Source organism: Pituophis catenifer, unplaced genomic scaffold (genome assembly GCF_029215685.1).
Source record: "Pituophis catenifer annectens isolate HBS135680 unplaced genomic scaffold, rPitCat1.0.hap2 SCAF_10, whole genome shotgun sequence".
Taxonomy (NCBI): Eukaryota; Metazoa; Chordata; class Lepidosauria; order Squamata; family Colubridae; genus Pituophis; species Pituophis catenifer.
The window spans coordinates 27980112-28000243 of NW_027256890.1; the positions used below are offsets into that span (position 1 = coordinate 27980112).

The following is a 20132-nucleotide window of genomic DNA, read 5'->3' on the forward strand; positions in this document are numbered from 1 at the left end:
AACTAAGGAGGAATTTCCTGACAGTGAGTACAGTTAACCAGTGAATGGCTTCCTCCAGACATTGTTGGGTGCTCCATCACTAGAAGTTTTCAAGTAGAGACTGGACAGCCATTTGTCCAGAATAGTACAGGGTCTCCTGCTTGAGCAAGGGGTTTACAGATTAACAGAGTTGGAAGGGGCCTTGCAGGTCATCTAGTCCAACTCCCTGCCCAAGCAGGAGTCTCTTGAAAGCTTCCAGTGATAAAGCTCCCACAACTTATGAAGGCAACCCCTGTTCCATGGGTTAATTGTTCTCACTGTCAGAAAATTCCTCCTTATTTCCAGGTTGAATCTCTCCTTGTTCAGTTTCCATCCATTGTTCCTTGTCTGGCCTTTAGGTGCTTTGGAAAATAGCTTGACCCCCTTCCTCCTCTCTGTGGCAGCCCCTCAAATATTGGAAGATGTTATTATGTCTCCCCTGGTCCTTCTCTTCCCTAGAATAACCATGCAGCTGTTCATCATATGTTTTAGCCTCCAGTCCCCTAAAATCATCCTGGTTGCTCTTCTCTGCACTTTTTCTAGAGTCTCAACATCTTTTTTATGGTGTGGTGACCAAAACTGGATGCAGTATTCTTGGTGTGGTCTTACTAAGGCTTTATAGAGTGGTATTAGTACCTCACTTGATCTTGATTGTATCCCTCTGTTAATGCAATTTAGGATTGCATTGGCTTTTTTGGCAGCCGCCACACACTACTGGCTCATATTTAGCTGGTTGTCCAGAAGACCTCCAACCTTCCCTTCCAACATATTTTATGGGACCAATAGGGTCTCTTCGAACCCTATTATTTTATGTTCTAAGCAAGAATATTTGAAGTGAAATGATGAGACTCGTCACTGTAGACATTTTAGGATGTTGTTTTGATACAGATTGTTATTGGTGATTGCCTGTAGAAGCACAATAATTTGAGCAGAAAGTTTGATGACACAATTCCTTTCCCTTTCAGAGTGGAGATGACGAAGAGTACCAGCGGATTTACACCACGAAAATTAAACCTCGCCTTAAATCAGAAGATGGCATAGAAGTCGAGCATGAAGGAACTCAAAGCAGGACCATCACAGTCACCAAAAGAGTCACAGCTTACACTGTCGATGTTACCGGCCACGAAGGTGCCAAAGAGATTGACATCAGCAGTCCTGAGTTTAAGATCAAAATTCCTAAACATGAACTTACCCAGATTTCTAAAGTTGGAATTGAATCAGAGCCTGGGAAAACTGTCATCAAGATCCCACACGTGGATTCACCTGGGAGAACCAGCTATGGAAAAACCTCCCACGAAGGAGGGAAATTTTATGATGTGACATATTCTGGACCAACTATTGACTTGCCTTCCCGAAAATTGGAGGCAGGTGTTCCCGATACCCTTGTGGGGCAGCCAAAGGTGGGGAAAACTGATATCCAAGTCTCCAACATCAAGGGTATAGGTTTGAGAGGTCAGACAGACTTCAGCAGCCCTGAAATCAATGGGAAAACAGGGGACAGACTGCAATTCGATATGAAAGGCCCTAAAATTAAAGGGGAATTGGGAGGGTTGCAAGGCGCAGGGGTAAAAGTCCCTACCTCAGGCATTGAAGGCAAGATGACAAGTCCAGGTCTCGGTGATGAAAGCAAAGGAAATCTTACATTCCCTGCAATGAGAATGCCCAAATTTGGAATATCATCTCCAAGTGCTGACATTGAAGTTCCTCAGCTTGATGCAGCAGGTCCATCTGTGACAATCAAAGGTCCAGGAGGATTTCCAGAAGGCCCCAAAGTTGCAGTCGCGAGCAGAGGAATACCAGAACCAAAGTTGGATATGGGTGTAAAAGGACTGGATTTGAAAGGTGGGGTGAAATCAAAGATGGATTTTGGGTCTCCAGACATTGGACTTGAAGAGAGTGAAGACAAATTTAAAATACACCACATGGATATGCCTAAATTTTCTGTTTCAGGCCCCACAGCCGATATCAATGTTCCAAAAGGAGGGATTGAGATTAGTGGACAGACACCCAAAATCTCTATGTCAGATATTGACTTGAATCTTAAAAGTCCCAAAGGAAAAGGAGCTATACATATTTCAGGGCCAAAGATTGAAGGGGGCTTGAAAGGCCCTAGTATGAGTAATGAGGGCACCAAAGTGGACCTTGGTGGACCATTCAAAGGTCCACATATCTCAATGCCCTCTGTGAAAACTACACCGGTTGCTGTGCCAGATGTTGACTTCAACCTAAAAGGGCCAGCATTAAAGGGTGATGTGGATGTTTCTGTGCCCAAACTGGAAGGCGACCTGAAGGGCCCGCAGATTGACATCAAAGCCCCCAAAGTGGACATTGCTGCTCCTGACATTGGCGTCAAACCTCCTTCAGGTCAACTGAAAGGGCCTCATATCAAAACTCCACAAATCTCCATTCCGGACATTGACCTAAATTTGAAAGGCCCCAAAGTCAAGGGGGACATGGGTGTTTCCATACCAAGAATGGAAGGAGAACTAAAGGGCCCAGCTGTGGACATCAAGGCTCCGAAAGTAGACATTGTTGCACCAGATGTTGACCTTCATGGCCCTGGACTCAAAATGCCCAAATTGAAAATGCCCAAATTTGGCGTGCCCAGCTTGAAACCTGATGTTCCTGATGTGGACATCAGTCTTCCCCAGGGCAGCCTTGACATTTCAGGTCCTAAAGTAGATATTGCAGCACCAAGATTGGATATTGAGGCACCAAAGATTTCAGTTCCAGATTTTGACCTGAGCCTGAAAGGGCCAGCATTAAAGGGTGATGTGGATGTTTCTGTGCCCAAACTAGAAGGCAGCTTGAAGGGCCCACAGATAGATCTCAAAGGCCCCAAAGTGGACGTTGTGGCTCCTGACATTGGCTTCAAAGCTCCTTCAGGTCAACTGAAAGGGCCTCATATTAAAACTCCACAAATCTCCATTCCGGACATTGACCTAAATTTGAAAAGCCCCAAAGTCAAGGGGGACATGGGTGTTTCCATACCAAGAATGGAGGGAGAACTGAAGGGCCCAGCTGTGGACATCAAGGCTCCTAAAGTAGACATTGTAGCGCCAGACGTTGATCTTCATGGCCCTGGACTGAAAATGCCCAAATTGAAAATGCCCAAATTTGGTGTGCCCAGTTTGAAAGGTGAAGTTCCTGATGTGGACATCGGTGTTACCCAGGGCAGCCTTGACTTTTCTGGTCCGAAAGTAGATATTGCAGCTCCAGGATGGGACCTTGGAGCACCAGAAGGCAAAATTAAAGGCCCTAAAGTCAAGATGCCAGGATTACATGTTGAGGCACCAAAGGTTCCAGATTTCGACCTGAGCCTGAAAGGGCCAGCATTAAAGGGTGATGTGGATGTTTCTGTACCCAAAGTAGAAGGCAGCTTGAAGGGCCCACAGATAGACCTCAAAGGCCCCAAAGTGGACATTGTGGCTCCTGACATTGGCGTCAAAGCTCCTTCAGGTCAACTGAAAGGGCCTCATATCAAAACTCCACAAATCTCGATTCCAGACATTGACCTAAATTTGAAAGGCCCCAAAGTCAAGGGGGACATGGGTGTTTCCATACCAAGAATGGAGGGAGAACTGAAGGGCCCAGCTGTGGACATCAAGGGTCCTAAAATAGACATTGTAGCACCAGATGTTGACCTTCATGGCCCTGGACTGAAAATGCCCAAATTGAAAATGCCCAAATTTGGTGTGCCCAGTTTGAAAGGTGAAGTTCCTGATGTGGACATCGGTGTTACCCAGGGCAGCCTTGACTTCTCTGGTCCGAAAGTAGATATTGCAGCTCCAGGATGGGACCTTGGAGCACCAGAAGGCAAAATTAAAGGCCCTAAAGTCAAGATGCCAGGATTACATGTTGAGGCACCAAAGGTTCCAGATTTCGACCTGAGCCTGAAAGGGCCAGCATTAAAGGGTGATGTGGATGTTTCTGTACCCAAAGTAGAAGGCAGTTTGAAGGGCCCACAGATAGACCTCAAAGGCCCCAAAGTGGACATTGTGGCTCCTGACATTGGCGTCAAAGCTCCTTCAGGTCAACTGAAAGGGCCTCATATCAAAACTCCACAAATCTCGATTCCAGACATTGACCTAAATTTGAAAGGCCCCAAAGTCAAGGGGGATATGGGTGTTTCCATACCAAGAATGGAGGGAGAACTGAAGGGCCCAGCTGTGGACATCAAGGCTCCGAAAGTAGACATTGTTGCACCAGATGTTGACCTTCATGGCTCTGGACTCAAAATGCCCAAATTGAAAATGCCCAGGTTTGGCATGCCCAGCTTGAAACCTGACATTCCTGATGTGGACATCAATCTTCCCCAGGGCAGCCTTGACATCTCGGGTCCTAAAGTAGATATTGCAGCCCCAAGATTGGATATTGAGGCACCAAAGATTTCAGTTCCAGATTTTGACCTGAGCCTGAAAGGGCCAGCATTAAAGGGTGATGTGGATGTTTCTGTGCCCAAACTAGAAGGCAGCTTGAAGGGCCCACAGATAGATCTCAAAGGCCCCAAAGTGGATGTTGTGGCTCCTGACATTGGCTTCAAAGCTCCTTCAGGTCAACTGAAAGGGCCTCATATCAAAACTCCACAAATCTCCATTCCGGACATTGACCTAAATTTGAAAGGCCCCAAAGTCAAGGGGGACATGGGCGTTTCCATACCAAGAGTGGAAGGAGAACTGAAGGGCCCAGCTGTCGACATCAAGGCTCCGAAAGTAGACATTGTAGCACCAGATGTTGACCTTCATGGCCCTGGACTGAAAATGCCCAAATTGAAAATGCCCAAATTTGGTGTGCCCAGCTTGAAAGGTGAAGTTCCTGATGTGGACATTGGTGTTACCCAGGGCAGCCTTGACTTCTCTGGTCCAAAAGTAGATATTACAGCCCCAGGATGGGACCTTGGAGCACCAGAAGGCAAAATTAAAGGTCCCAAAGTCCAAATGCCAGAAATGCATGTTAAAGGTCCTAAAATCTCCATGCCAGACACAGATTTAAATTTAAAGGGGCCCAAACTCACAGGAGACATTGATGTTTCTATTCCAAAATTAAAAGGTGACATAAAAGGTCCAGAAATTGATATCAAAGGTCCAAAATTAGATATTGAAGCACCAGATGTTGACCTACATGGACCAGAAGGGAAATTGAAGATGCCAAAATTCAAAATGCCTAAGTTTGGAATACCCAGCTTCAAAGGAGAAGGTCCGGATATGGATTTAGACCTCCCCAAAGCAGAGCTTGATGTTTCTGTTCCAACAGTTGATGTAGCAGCACCAAGTTTGGACATTGAAGGCCCAGAAGGAAAACTAAAAGGATCCAAATTTAAGATGCCTGACTTTAATATTCATGCACCAAAAATATCAATGCCAGATGTTGATTTGAATCTAAAAGGGCCAAAATGGAAAGGGAATGCAGATATTTCTGGACCAAAAATAGAAGGTGAACTTAAAGGACCCCAGGTTGATATTGAAGGTCCTAAACTAGATGTTGATGTCCCTGATGTAGAGCTGGAAGGTCCTGAAGGAAAAATTAAAGGATCCAAATTCAAAATGCCAAAACTGAATATTAAAGGTCCCAAAATCTCCATGCCAGATGTAGATCTGGATCTCAAAGTCCCCAAAATGAAGGGTGAAATGGATGTAACAGTTCCAAAACTAGAAGGAGATTTGAAAGGACCCAATCTTGCTGCACCAAAATTGGATATAGGTCTCCCAGATGTTGAACTCGAAGGCCCAGAAGCCAAGTTGAAGATGCCTAAAATGAAGCTACCAAAATTCGGAACACCTGGGTTGAAAGGAGAGGGTCCTGATGTTAATGTGAGCCTTCCCAAAGGAGATTTGGATGTTTCAGGGCCAAAAATAGATATTGATATGCCAAGTGTGGACCTTGAAGGCCCAGAAGGAAAACTGAAAGGTTCAAAGTTTAAAATGCCTGAAATGCATTTCAAAACACCCAAAGTCTCCATGCCAGATATTGACTTCAATCTGAAAGGTCCAAAAGTGAAAAGTGATATGGATGTTTCTATTCCAACATTAGAAGGAGATTTCAAGGGACCCAGCGTTGATATCAAGAGGCCTACAGTAGAGCTAAGTGGTCCAGACGTTGATCTCCACAGTGAGGGGAAATTAAAAATGCCAAAATTGAAGATGCCAATTTTTACTGTTTCAAGCCCAAAACTAGAAAGCCCTGATGTAGACGTAAGCTTGCCAAAGGGAGAAATTGACATCTCAGGTCCAAAGATAGATGTGGAAGCTCCAGAACTTGATATTGAAGGTCCTGAAGGAAAGCTGAAAGGTTCAAAATTTAAGATGCCAAAACTAAATATCAAAGCACCGAAGATCTCCATGCCTGATGTAGACTTGAACATCAAAGGACCTGGAGCAAGAGGACACATGGATGTAACTGTACCAAATATTGGAGGCAATCTTGAAGGACCTCAAATTGATATAAAGTCTCCTAAACTGGATGTGGAAGCACCAGACGTTCACTTAGAATGTCCAGAAGGAAAAGTGAAAGGGCCCAAATTTAAAATGCCTGAAATGCACATCAAAGCTCCAAAGATCTCTATGCCAGATGTTGATCTGAACCTCAAAGGTCCAAAACTGAAGGGAGATGTTGATGTTACTGTCCCAAAGCTGGAAGGTGACCTGAAAGCCCCAGATATAGATATCAAAGGTCCCAAAATGGATATTGATGCACCTAATGTTGAACTTCATGGACCAGAAGGAAAGTTGAAGATGCCCAAATTCAAAATGCCCAAATTTGGAATGCCCAGCTTCAAAGGGGAAGGTCCAGATGCGGATGTAAGTCTCCCTAAAGGAGATTTTGATCTTTCTGGTCCAAAAGTTGAACTTGAAGGACCAAGTTTGGACATTGAAGGCCCAGAAGGAAAAGTGAAAGGGCCCAAATTTAAGATGCCTGAAATGCACGTCAAAGCTCCAAAGATCTCTATGCCAGATGTTGATTTCAACCTGAAAGGTCCAAAGCTGAAGGGAGATGTGGATGTGTCTGTTCCTAAGCTTGAAGGTGGCCTTAAAGGGCCAGATGTGGATATCAAAAGTCCCAAACTGGACATTGATGCACCTGATGTTGAACTTCATGGACCAGAAGGAAAGTTGAAGATGCCCAAATTCAAAATGCCCAAATTTGGAATGCCCAGCTTCAAGGGGGAAGGTCCAGATGTGGATGTAAGCCTCCCTAAAGGAGATCTCGATCTTTCTGGTCCAAAAGTTGAACTTGAAGGACCAAGTTTGGATATTGAAGGCCCAGAAGGCAAAGTGAAAGGGCCCAAATTTAAGATGCCTGAAATGCACATCAAAGCTCCAAAAATCTCCATGCCAGATGTTGATTTCAATCTCAAAGGTCCAAAGCTGAAGGGAGATGTTGATGTTTCTGTTCCAAAGCTGGAAGGTGGCCTAAAAGGGCCAGATGTGGATATCAAAGGGCCCAAACTGGATATAGATGCACCGGATCTTGAAATTGAAGGTCCTGAAGGAAAGTGGAAAACTCCGAAGTTTAAGATGCCTGAAATGCACATGAAAGCTCCAAAGGCTCCCAAAATCTCAATGCCAGACATAGACTTAAACCTAAAAGGTTCTAAAGTCAAAGGTGATGCTGATGTTTCAATTCCTAAACTGGAAGGAGATTTGAAAGGTCCAGAAATTGATATCAAAGGTCCAAAACTCGATGTTGATGTCCCAGATGTTGACCTACATGGACCAGAAGGAAAATTCAAAATGCCAAAGTTCAAGATGCCAAAGTTTGGCATGCCAGGCTTCAAAGGAGAAGGTCCAGATGTGGATGTAAGCCTCCCCAAAGGAGACCTTGATGTTTCTCTTCCCAAAGTTGAGCTTGAAGCACCAAGCTTGGACATTGAGGGCCCAGAGGGAAAAGTGAAAGGTCCCAAGTTTAAGATGCCCGAAATGCACTTCAAGACACCAAAGATATCAATGCCCGATATTGATCTGAACCTCAAAGGTCCAAAGATGAAAGGAGATGTGGATGTTTCTGTTCCAAAGCTAGAAGGTCCAGATGTGGATATCAAAGGTCCCAAATTCGATATTGATGCACCTGATGTAGAAATTGAAGGTCCTGAAGGGAAGTGGAAAAGTCCCAAGTTTAAGATGCCTGAAATGCACATCAAAGCTCCAAAGTTCTCCATGCCAGATGTAGACTTAAACCTCAAAGGTCCAAAGCTGAAGGGAGATGTTGATGTTTCTGTCCCAAAGCTGGAAGCTGACTTGAAAGCCCCAGATGTAGATATCAAAGGACCCAAAATGGACATTGATGCACCTGATGTTGAGCTTCATGGACCAGAAGGAAAATTGAAGATGCCCAAATTCAAAATGCCCAAATTTGGAATGCCCAGCTTCAAAGGGGAAGGTCCAGATGTGGATGTAAACCTCCCTAAAGGAGATCTTGATCTTTCTGGTCCCAAGGTTGAACTTGAAGGACCAGGTTTGGACATTGAAGGCCCAGAAGGAAAAGTGAAAGGGCCCAAATTTAAGATGCCTGAGATGCACATCAAAGCTCCAAAGATTTCCATGCCAGATGTTGATTTCAACCTGAAAGGTCCAAAGCTGAAGGGAGATGTGGATGTGTCTGTTCCTACGCTGGAAGGTGGCCTAAAAGGGCCAGATGTGGATATCAAAGGTCCCAAACTGGATATTGATGCACCTGATTTTGAACTTCATGGACCAGAAGGAAAGTTGAAAATGCCTAAGTTCAAGATGCCCAAGTTTGGCATGCCTGGCTTCAAAGGAGAAGGCCCAGATGTGGACGTAAGCCTCCCCAAAGGAGATCTTGATGTTTCTGGGCCAAAGGTTGAACTTGAAGGACCAAGTTTGGACATTGAAGGGCCAGAAGGAAAAGTGAAAGGGTCCAAGTTTAAGATGCCCGAAATGCACTTCAAGACCCCAAAGATCTCAATGCCTGACATTGATCTGAACCTCAAGGGTCCAAAACTGAAAGGAGATGTGGATGTGTCTGTTCCTAAGCTAGAAGGTGGCCTAAAAGGGCCAGATGTGGATATCAAAGGCCCCAAAGTGGACATTGATGCACCTGATGTTGAACTTCATGGACCAGAAGGAAAATTGAAAATGCCTAAGTTCAAGATGCCCAAGTTTGGCATGCCTGGCTTCAAAGGAGAAGGCCCAGATGTGGACGTAAGCCTCCCCAAAGGAGATCTTGATGTTTCTGGGCCAAAGGTTGAACTTGAAGGACCAAGTTTGGACATTGAAGGGCCAGAAGGAAAAGTAAAAGGGCCCAAATTTAAGATGCCCGAAATGCACTTCAAGACCCCAAAGATCTCAATGCCCGATATTGATCTGAACCTCAAAGGTCCAAAGATGAAGGGAGATGTGGATGTTTCTGTTCCAAAGCTAGAAGGTCCAGATGTGGATATCAAGGGTCCCAAATTGGATATTGATGCACCAGATGTAGAAATTGAAGGTCCTGAAGGAAAGTGGAAAAGTCCCAAGTTTAAGATGCCCGAAATGCACATCAAAGCTCCCAAAATCTCCATGCCAGACTTTGACTTGAACCTCAAAGGTCCCAGAGTGAAAGGAGATGTGGATGTCTCAGTTCCAAGCTTGGAAGGTGATCTGAAGGGCCCCGACATTGACATCAAAGGGCCCAAACTAGACGTTGACGTTCCAGATGTTGATCTTGAAGGCCCAGAAGGGAAGTGGAAAGGACCCAAATTTAAAATGCCTGAAATGAACATCAAAGCTCCCAAAATCTCCATGCCAGACTTCGATTTGAACCTGAAAGGTCCAAAAGTGAAAGGAGATGTGGATGTTTCTGTGCCAAAGTTGGAAGGTGACCTGAAAGGCCCTGATGTGAACATCAAAGGGCCCAAAGTTGGTGTTGATCTTCCTGAAGTTGACCTTGAAGGGCCTGAAGGAAAACTTAAAGGTCCTAAGTTTAAGATGCCTGAAATGCATTTTAATGTTCCCAAAATCTCAATGCCTGATATAGATTTGAACTGGAGGAAACCTAAAGTAGAAGCCGATGTATCTATACCAACGGTGGAGGGGGATTTGAAAGGCCCAAGTGTGGATATCAAAGGTCCCAAACTAGGTATTGACGTCCCTGATGTTGATATAGAAGGACCAGAAGGGAAATGGAAAGGGCCCAAATTTAAGATGCCTGAAATGAACATCAAAGCTCCCAAAATTTCCATGCCAGATTTTGACTTGAATTTGAAAGGTCCTAAAATGAAGGGAGATGTGGATGTTTCTGTGCCGAAGCTAGAGGGGGATGTGAAGGTGCCAGAACTCGATATTAAAGCACCCCAATTAGATATTAATGCCCCTGATATAAGTATGGAAGCACCAGAGGGAAAGATAAAAGGTCCTAAATTTAAGATGCCCGAAATGCACATCAAAACTCCAAAGATTTCCATGCCAGATTTTGACCTGAACCTCAAAGGTCCAAAACTGAAGGGTGATGTGGATGTTTCTGTTCCGAAACTGGAAGGAGATCTGAAAGGCCCAGATGTGGATATCCGGGGTCCCAAATTGGACATTGATGCACCAGATGTAGAAATTGAAGGTCCTGAAGGGAAGTGGAAAAGTCCCAAGTTTAAGATGCCCGAAATGCACATCAAAGCTCCCAAAATCTCCATGCCAGACTTTGACTTGAACCTCAAAGGTCCCAGAGTGAAAGGAGACGTGGATGTCTCAGTACCGAGCTTGGAAGGTGATCTGAAGGGCCCCGACATGGACATCAAAGGGCCCAAGCTAGACGTTGACGTTCCAGATATTGATCTTGAAGGACCTGAAGGGAAGTGGAAAGGACCCAAATTTAAAATGCCTGAAATGAACATCAAAGCTCCCAAAATCTCCATGCCAGACTTCGATTTGAACCTGAAAGGACCCAAAGTGAAAGGAGATGTGGATGTTTGTGTGCCAAAGTTGGAAGGTGACCTGAAAGGCCCTGATGTGGACATTCAAGGCCCCAAAGTGGACATTGACATGCCCGATGTTGATTTGCATGGTCCAGAGGGTAAAATCAAGCTGCCCAAATTTAAAATGCCCAAGTTTGGGATGCCTGGATTTAAAGGAGAAGGTCCTTCAGTGGATGTGACCATACCCAAGGGAGAAGTGGATATATCTGGTCCCAAACTAGATATTGAAACACCTGATCTGGAAATCGAACACCCGGAAGGAAAACTGAAAGGCCCCAAAATGAAGATGCCGGAAATGCATTTTAACGTCCCCAAAATCTCAATGCCAGATATTGATTTGAATTTGAAAGGCCCAAAACTCAAAGGAGATGTAGGAGGTGACATCAAAGGATCAGACATTGCATTGAAAGGACCTGAAGTCGAACTGGAGACACCAAAAGTAGACATTGAAGCAAAACCAAAGAAATCAAGATTTAAACTTCCCAGGTTCAATTTTTCTGGCCCCAAACTTCATACACCTGAAGTTGATGTGAAGGTTAAGAAACCGGATGTTGATATCTCAGGACCAAAAGTGGGTGTTCAGAGTCCAGATGTGGATATCCAAGGAAAAGCAAAAGGTTCTAAATTTAAAATGCCGTCATTGAATATTTCCTCCCCTAAAACCTTTATGCCTGATGTGGAATTAAATTTGAAAGGGTCTAAATTAAAAGGGGACCTGAATGTTTCTGCACCAAGCTTGGAAGGAGATTTGAAAGCCCCTGAAATAGATATCAAAGGCCCCAAGATGGAGGTTGGTGCACCAGAAGTTGATCTTCATGGCCCTGAAGGCAAACTCAAAATGCCTAAGTTTAAAATGCCCAAATTTGGAATCCCAGGCATCAAAGCAGAAGCTCCCGATGTGGATGTAACCCTTCCCAAAGCTGATCTTGACCTGTCGGGCCCCAAAGTGGACATTGAAACTCCTGACTTAGAAGGGCCAGAGGGGACGCTGAAAGGTCCGAGGATTAAGATGCCAGAAATGCAAATCAAAACTCCGAAAATTTCAATGCCGGACATAGACCTGAATCTGAAAGGCCCAAAATTGAAGGGAGACATCGATGTCTCTGTGCCAAAATTGGAGGGTGACTTGAAAGGCCCTGATGTTGATATCAAAGGTCCAAAAGTAGACGTTGACTTTCCAGATGTTGACCTTGAAGGCCCAGAAGGAAAACTGAAAGGGCCCAGGTTTAAGATGCCCGACATGCATTTTAAGAGTCCCAAAATTTCCATGCCAGATTTTGACTTGAATTTGAAAGGCCACAAAGTCAAAGGAGATATTGATATGAAAGCTCCCACACTGGAAGGTGACTTGAAAGGTCCGGAAATAGACATCAAAGGTCCAAAAGTAGATGTTGACATTCCAGATGTTGACCTTGAAGGCCCAGAAGGAAAAGTGAAAGGGCCGAAATTTAAGATGCCTGATATGCACTTTAAGACTCCCAAAATTTCCATGCCAGATTTTGACTTAAACCTGAAAGGACCGAAATTAAAAGGAGATGCAGATGTGACCTTACCAACATTGGAAGGCGATCTGAAGGGTCCAGAGGTTGATATCAAAGCACCTAAACTTGATGTGGATGTTCCTGATATTGAACTGGAGGCCCCAGAAGGAAAGTGGAAAGGACCCAAATTTAAGATGCCGGACATGAACATCAAGGCACCGAAAATTTCAATGCCAGATGTGGATTTCAACCTGAAAGGACCTAAACTCAAGGGAGATTTGGATGTCTCAGCTCCAGGACTGCAAGGAGAACTTAGAGGACCAGATGTGGATATCAAAGGTCCAAAGCTGGACGTTGATCTCCCAGATGTTGATCTACATGGACCAGAAGGAAAAATGAAAATGCCAAAATTCAAGATGCCCAAGTTTGGCATGACCGGCTTCAAAGGGGAAGGCCCAGATGTGGATGTAAGCCTCCCTAAAGGAGATCTTGATGTTTCTCTTCCTAAAGTTGAACTTGAAGCACCAAGCTTGGACATTGAAGGCCCAGAAGGAAAAGTGAAAGGGCCCAAATTTAAGATGCCTGAAATGCACTTCAAGACCCCAAAGATCTCAATGCCCGATATTGATCTGAACCTCAAAGGTCCAAAAATGAAGGGAGATGTGGATGTTTCTGTTCCAAAGCTTGAAGGTCCAGATGTGGATATCAAGGGTCCCAAATTGGACATTGATGCGCCAGATGTAGAAATTGAAGGTCCTGAAGGAAAGTGGAAAAGTCCCAAGTTTAAGATGCCCGAAATGCACATCAAAGCTCCCAAAATCTCCATGCCAGACTTTGACTTGAACCTCAAAGGTCCCAGAGTGAAAGGAGATGTGGATGTCTCAGTACCGAGCTTGGAAGGTGATCTGAAGGGCCCCGACATTGACATCAAAGGGCCCAAGCTAGACGTTGATGTTCCAGATGTTGATCTTGAAGGCCCAGAAGGGAAGTGGAAAGGACCCAAATTTAAAATGCCAGAGATGCATTTTAAGACTCCTAAAATGTCAATGCCAGATGTGGACTTAAACCTAAAAGCTCCCAAACTGAAAGGAGACCTGAATGTCTCAGTTCCAGAGGGTGATTTGAAAGGCCCAGAAATAGACATCAAAGGTCCAAAGCTAGATATCGATGCTCCAGATGTTGACCTACATGGTCCAGAAGGAAAACTCAAAATGCCCAAGTTCAAGATGCCCAAGTTTGGCATGCCCAGCTTCAAAGGGGAAGGCCCAGATGTGGATGTAAGCCTCCCAAAAGCAGACCTTGATATTTCTGTCCCCAAAGTTGAACTGGAAGCACCATGTATGGACATTGAAGGGCCAGAAGGAAAAGTGAAAGGGCCCAAATTTAAGATGCCTGAGATGCACTTCAAGACCCCAAAGATATCAATGCCCGATATTGATCTGAACCTCAAAGGTCCAAAGATGAAAGGAGATGTGGATGTGTCTGTTCCTAAGCTAGAAGGTGGCCTAAAAGGGCCAGATGTGGATATCAAAGGTCCCAAAGTGGACATTGATGCACCTGATGTTGAACTTCATGGACCAGAAGGAAAAATAAAAATGCCAAAATTCAAAATGCCCAAATTCGGAATGCCCAGCTTCAAAGGGGAAGGTCCAGATGTGGATGTAAGCCTCCCTAAAGGAGATCTTGATGTTTCTGTCCCAAAAGTTGAACTTGAAGCTCCATGTTTGAACATTGAAGGCCCAGAGGGAAAAGTGAAAGGCCCCAAATTTAAGATGCCCGAAATGCACTTCAAGACCCCAAAGATCTCAATGCCCGATATTGATCTGAACCTCAAAGGTCCAAAGATGAAGGGAGATGTGGATGTTTCTGTTCCGAAGCTAGAAGGTCCAGATGTGGATATCAAGGGTCCCAAATTGGACTTTGATGCGCCAGATGTAGAAATTGAAGGTCCCGAAGGGAAGTGGAAAAGTCCCAAGTTCAAGATGCCTGAAATGCACATCAAAGCTCCCAAAATCTCCATGCCAGACTTTGACTTGAACCTCAAAGGTCCCAGAGTGAAAGGAGATGTGGATGTCTCAGTACCGAGCTTGGAAGGTGATCTGAAGGGCCCCGACATTGACATCAAAGGGCCCAAGCTAGACGTTGATGTTCCAGATGTTGATCTTGAAGGACCTGAAGGGAAGTGGAAAGGACCCAAATTTAAAATGCCTGAAATGAACATCAAAGCTCCCAAAATCTCCATGCCAGACTTCGATTTGAACCTGAAAGGTCCAAAAGTGAAAGGAGATGTGGATGTTTCATTGCCAAAGATGGAAGGTGACCTGAAAGGTCCAGAAATAGACATTAATGTTCCTCAGATAGATCCTCCTGACATTGATATTAAAGGACCTGAAGGCAAAATGAAAGGCCCTAAATTTCAGATGCCTGAATTTAACATCAAAGCCCCCAAAATCAGCATGCCAGACGTGGACTTCAACCTCAGAGGCCCTAAACTGAAAGGAGATGTTGATCTAGATGTATCTGCTCCCAAAATAGATACTGATTTGAAGGGCCCGGATTTTGATATCAAGGGCCCTAAACTGGATGTCTCTGTACCTGATGTGGAATTGCAATGTCCTGAGGGAAAACTCAAAGGGCCCAAGTTTAAGATGCCTGAAATGAACATCAAAGCTCCCAAAATCTCCATGCCAGACTTTGACTTGAACCTCAAAGGTCCCAGAGTGAAAGGAGACGTGGATGTCTCCGTACCGAGCTTGGAAGGTGATCTGAAGGGCCCCGACATTGACATCAGAGGTCCCAAACTAGACGTCGATGTTGGAGGTCCTGAAGGAAGTTGGAAAGGCCCCAAAATTAAGATGCCTGAAATGCAGATTAAAAAACCCCAAATCTCCATGCCTGATGTACAGTTTGGTCTGAAAGGTGATGTCTCTGGACCGAAACTCGCAGGAGATTTGAAAGGTCCTGAAATTGACATCGCAGCTCCCACTGTTGATATCCACGGTCCAGATGGAAAAGTAAAATTACCCAAGATGAAGCTCCCTAAATTTGGTGTCCCTGAGTTCAAAGGAGAAGGACCTCAGTTGGACGTCAACCTGCCTGAAGGAGAGTTGAAAGGTTCTGATTTGAAAATTGAAGCTCCAACTTTGGACATCAAAGGGCGAGAAGGACAATTGAAGGGCCCTGGGGTGAAGATGCCAGAAATGCATTTCAAAACACCTCAGATCTCCATGCCAGAAATTGACTTAAATCTGAAAGGTCACAAGATGAAGGGTGATGTGGATGTCTCCGTTCCAGGAATGGCCATCCAAGGACCAGGAATTGAAGCTAAAGGTCCAGAGATTGACTTGGAATGTCCGGATGTGAACGTTGAAGGGCCAGAGGGCAATGTTAAACTCCCCAAATTTAAGATGCCGAAATTTGGCTTTGGAGCAAAAGGCCCCAAGGCTGATGTGAAATCTCCCACTTTGGATGTGTCTCTTCCAGAAGCTGAGCTGAATGTTGAGTCGCCAGATGTTGCCATTTCTGCCAAAGGGAAAAAAAGCAAATTCAAAATGCCCAAAATCCACATGAGCGGACCTAAAGTCAAAGGCAAGAAGGGTGGTTTTGATGTGAGTGGAGAAATGGACGCCAATTTGAAATCACCAGATTTGGAAGGAAGCCTCTCGGTCCCAGAAGCATCCCTGAAAGCAGATGCCAACATCAAATCCCCCAAGGGAAAGAAACCTGTCTTTGGGAAACTCTCATTTCCTGATGTTGAGTTTGATATCAAATCACCCATGTTCAAGGCCGATGCTTCGATGCCGAAGGTGGAAGGAGAAGTCAAGATGCCAGGAATAGATGTGACGTCACCCAGTCTGAAATCACCCAGTTTTGAAGCTTCCGTTCCCAGTGGAAGCGTTAACATTGGAGGTCCCGATATTGGTCTTAAGGCTCCCGAGTTCAAGCTCTCAGGTGAAAGCGTTGGCCTGGCTGGTCCCAAATTGGAAGGAGATCTGAGAATCCCCAGCGCTGAGGCCAACCTTACCATTCCTGACATCAACCTGAAAGGTCCATCAGTCAACGTACCTTCTGTGGATGTTTCCGCACCTTCCATCTCTGCCCCTGGTGTCGATGTTCATTTGAAAGGACCAAAGCTGAAAGGTGATGTTGATCTCCCAAGTGCTGAAATCCAAGGCCCAGGAGGGAAGCTGAAATTCCCCAAGTTCAGCTTGCCAAAATTTGGGAAGCCAGGAGTGAACCTGGAAGGGCCAGATGTAGACCTTCAAGGACAGTTGCCCTCCGCACACCTTGATGTCTCTCCCCCACGAATTGGAGGAGAGGCAAGCATTCCTGAAATGGACGTGAGCCTGAAAGGACCAAAGATAGGAAAAGACCTGGGTTTTTCTGGTGAGATTAAAGCTCCAAAAATAGATGTCGGCATGCCAGATGTTGGTGTCGGTGGATTTGAAGGGAAGTTTCAGATGCAAAAGCCTTCAGGTCTAGACGTCAATCTATCAGCTCCAGATGTTGACATGAGAGGGCCGAAAGTGAAGATGACTTCGGAAGGAGGCATCTCTGGACCCGAGATGGACATCAATCTGAAAGGACCAAAGATCAAAGGAGATCTTGGCATTTCTGGTAGCATGACATCCCCCAAGGTGGAAGGCTCTGGAGGCGGAGTCAAACTTCCCTGCATGAAACTTCCTCAGTTTGCTATCGCTGGTGAGGGAGGCAGCATTTCAGGACCACAGATCAAAGGACCTGAAGCTGACTTTGATTTGAACATGAAAGGACCAAGTTTAAAAGGAGATGCCCAGTTTGCTACCGACTTGAAAGGTCAACACGTTGGACTGGAAATGCCAGGCATGAAGATTTCTGGCCTGGACTTGGACACTGGGACCCCGGATATCTGTCTAAGAGGACCTTCCCTCAATGTCTCAGGTCCAAAGGTTTCTGGGTCAGATTTTGAGGTCAATCTGAAAGGGCCCAAGGCCAAAATGCCAGAGGTACATGTGGGCACCAAAGGAACAGGGGACCTTCACTTTTCTGGACCAAAGATAGGGGGTGATCTCGGTGGTCCCAAATTAGGTATCAAAGGTCTTTCTCTTGGGATGGATGCTCCACAAGGCCATTTAGAAAGCTCAGCTGGGAAGGTCTCCTTCCCTAAAATGAAAATGCCAAAATTTGTGGTGGCGGGGCAGGAACCGGTGGGAAGGGAAGTCGGGGTCGATGTCGAGTTTCCCCAACCGCCACAAGCGAGTCTCCACGTTGAGGCAGGGACAGTTGAGCTGGAAGAACCTGACCTGAAATTGAAGAAATCCAAAATCAAAATGCCCAAGTTTGCCTTCTCCAAAGCCAAAGCCAAGGGAAGTGTCGGCTCTCCAGAAGTCTCAACATCTGGGCCCGGAGTTGAAGGAGAGCTCAAAGCAAGTTTAGGGTCCTTAGAAGGTGAGGTGGAAGTAGGGGAAGCCGCCGTCTCGCCCAAAGGAAAGTTCTCCTTCTTTAAGACCAAAAAGTCTCGGCACCGGTCGTCCTCCTTTAGCGACGAGCACTCCTCGCACTCCACCCCGACTGGCACGCTGGAGCACGAAGGAGACAAAGGCAAGCACGCCAAGCTCAAATTTGGCACTTTTGGGGGGATAGGGTCGAAAAGCAAAGGGTCTTACGAGGTCACGGGAAGCGATGACGAGGCAGGGAGAATCCAAGGCAGTGGAGCTTCTTTGGAGTCCAAAAAATCTCGGCTCTCCTCGTCCTCCAGTAACGAAAGCGGGACGAAAGCCGGCTTCCGAGTGCCGGTGGTCGAGTTGACGGTGGCGAAAAAGAAAGAGTAGTCCAGGAAAACGCTTGTGTACATAGCGCCCCTTTTCCTGTACATAATGTCCCTCTCGCCCCATCGCCCTCTCCTTCTCCCTCTGTATATATATATTTTTCCACCCCTCCGGCTTCAAATACTTTGCAATGAAACAGGTGATCTACCGTGAAATAAGTCAGGTTTTGAGAGCAAAGTGATTCCTGTTTTACTGTGAATAGGGCAGGTTCCACTGAAAGATTTCTATCTTCCGGAGATCTGAATCAATTCCAAACTGATACAGCGGCGTCCGTGGTCATCTAAGGGCTGATGGCAAGCAATTTATATATATATAAATTTTTTCACGGTGTGGCCACGACATGCGGCATCGTGGAGCCTACCAGAAATTTCTGATCCTTTGCTGGGGGACGTGAATACCCCTAAATTCTTCCCAAACGGTCTTGGTTGAATTGCAGCAAGAAAAGAAACTTTTTTTAAAAAAAGAAAAACTTTTTTTAAAAAAAGAAAAACTTTTTTTAAAAAAAGAAAAACTTTTTTTAAAAAAACTTTTCTTTAAAAAAGAAAAACTTTTTTTAAAAAAAGGAAAACTTTTTTTAAAAAAGAAACTTTTCTTTAAAACCGAAAAACTTTTTTAAAAAAAGAAAAACTTTTTTTTTATAAAGAATTTTTTAAAAAAAAAACCTTTTTTAAAAAAAAAAAAGCAGCAAATGCCTTTGAATAAACAGAGGCCGGGGTCTGTCGGCTGTATCAGTTGGAATTCAGTCAATATAAAAAAATTATTCCAGACATACAGATGAGCAACATGGGTGATTTTTTTTTTTTTTTTTTTGGCAGACGGAGACGTGATGGATTTTGAAAAAGCCTAGATTATGTGATATTTAAAGCTATGCCGTAAGGAAGATAGATGTACAGTTTTTTTGGGGAGTATTTTGGACAATTTTCTCTTCTGTTCAGGCCTAGGACTGTCCTTTATATGCTATAAGAGCTTTATGTTTACCTAAGCAAGCTTTGATTGAGATATATTATATATATATTTCAATTCACTGAATATCTTCAGTGTTGATCCATGAAAATGTGTTAATTTTAACTACTAGGGGTTTATTATTATTATTATTATTGCTTTTACCTGCAGGGGGCTAAAATGTTTTATCCTTTAAAATTATGGATATATGAAAAAGAAACACTGCACGTATACAGAAAGCAACTAAGATGTGTCAAATTTGGGCTTTTTTGCCAACAAAAACAACTTTTTCATTTTGTTTGATAAAACGACTAAACCAACTTCAACCAAATATCCAACATGTAATTTATTTGTTGTTCAAAAGACGCATTGCTGTTGCAAAACAATTCAAGCCAAAAAGCCTTACGACGTCATCTTAATTGTTTCTGTATATTTCTTATTTTTGTAAAAGAAAAGAAGTTCTCTTAGCTGAGGAACAAATATTTTTGTCATTAATTCCTCCCGACAGATGCAAATTGTTATCTTTTTGTCATTAACTGTAACTTGATTATCAAACAAAACAAATACAAAGAAAACTATTTTTCAGCACTTTAATGGCAAATTAATTGAGAATGTATGGAAACTGATCTTGTAAAATGCAAATAAACTGTTTATTAACCTTTTAACATTTGCGCTTTTTCTGGATTTTTTTGTTGTTCACTTGCAACTCTAAATATGAATATCGAGGTGTTCAAGCAACACAGAGCAGACAAATCTACAAAGGCAAAAATAGATCTTCCAGGCTGGGACCAACATTGTCCTAATCAGCTGGAAAGTCAGTTTGATATATTTACGGATTACAGATTAACAGAGTTGGAAGGTAGTAACACCTGACACGACTCAGTTAACTTAGCCCAGTCTTCTTAGCAATGGAAATTCTAAGTCCCGATTATGGTTGAGGACTTAGCTGCAAAGGTGAAGTTTGCACATAAGACGTTCCTT

The 20132-nt window shown here is 44.3% G+C and overlaps 1 protein-coding gene across 2 annotated transcripts in view; it reads left to right on the plus strand.

Moving 5' to 3' along the window:
- Window positions 1-19796, plus strand: part of AHNAK (AHNAK nucleoprotein) — an 88155-nt gene extending 68359 nt beyond the window's left edge. Inside the window, exons 5-6 of one of the 2 annotated variants that reach the window (XM_070950552.1) lie at window positions 984-3933; window positions 4888-19796. In XM_070950552.1, coding sequence (XP_070806653.1) covers window positions 984-3933; window positions 4888-18212 — 16275 coding nt within the window. In that variant the 3' untranslated portion in view covers window positions 18213-19796. Of the gene's footprint in view, window positions 1-983 lie in introns of both variants that reach the window. The other variant, XM_070950551.1, reaches the window with a different exon arrangement.
- The last annotated feature ends 336 nt before the right edge of the window (window positions 19797-20132 follow it).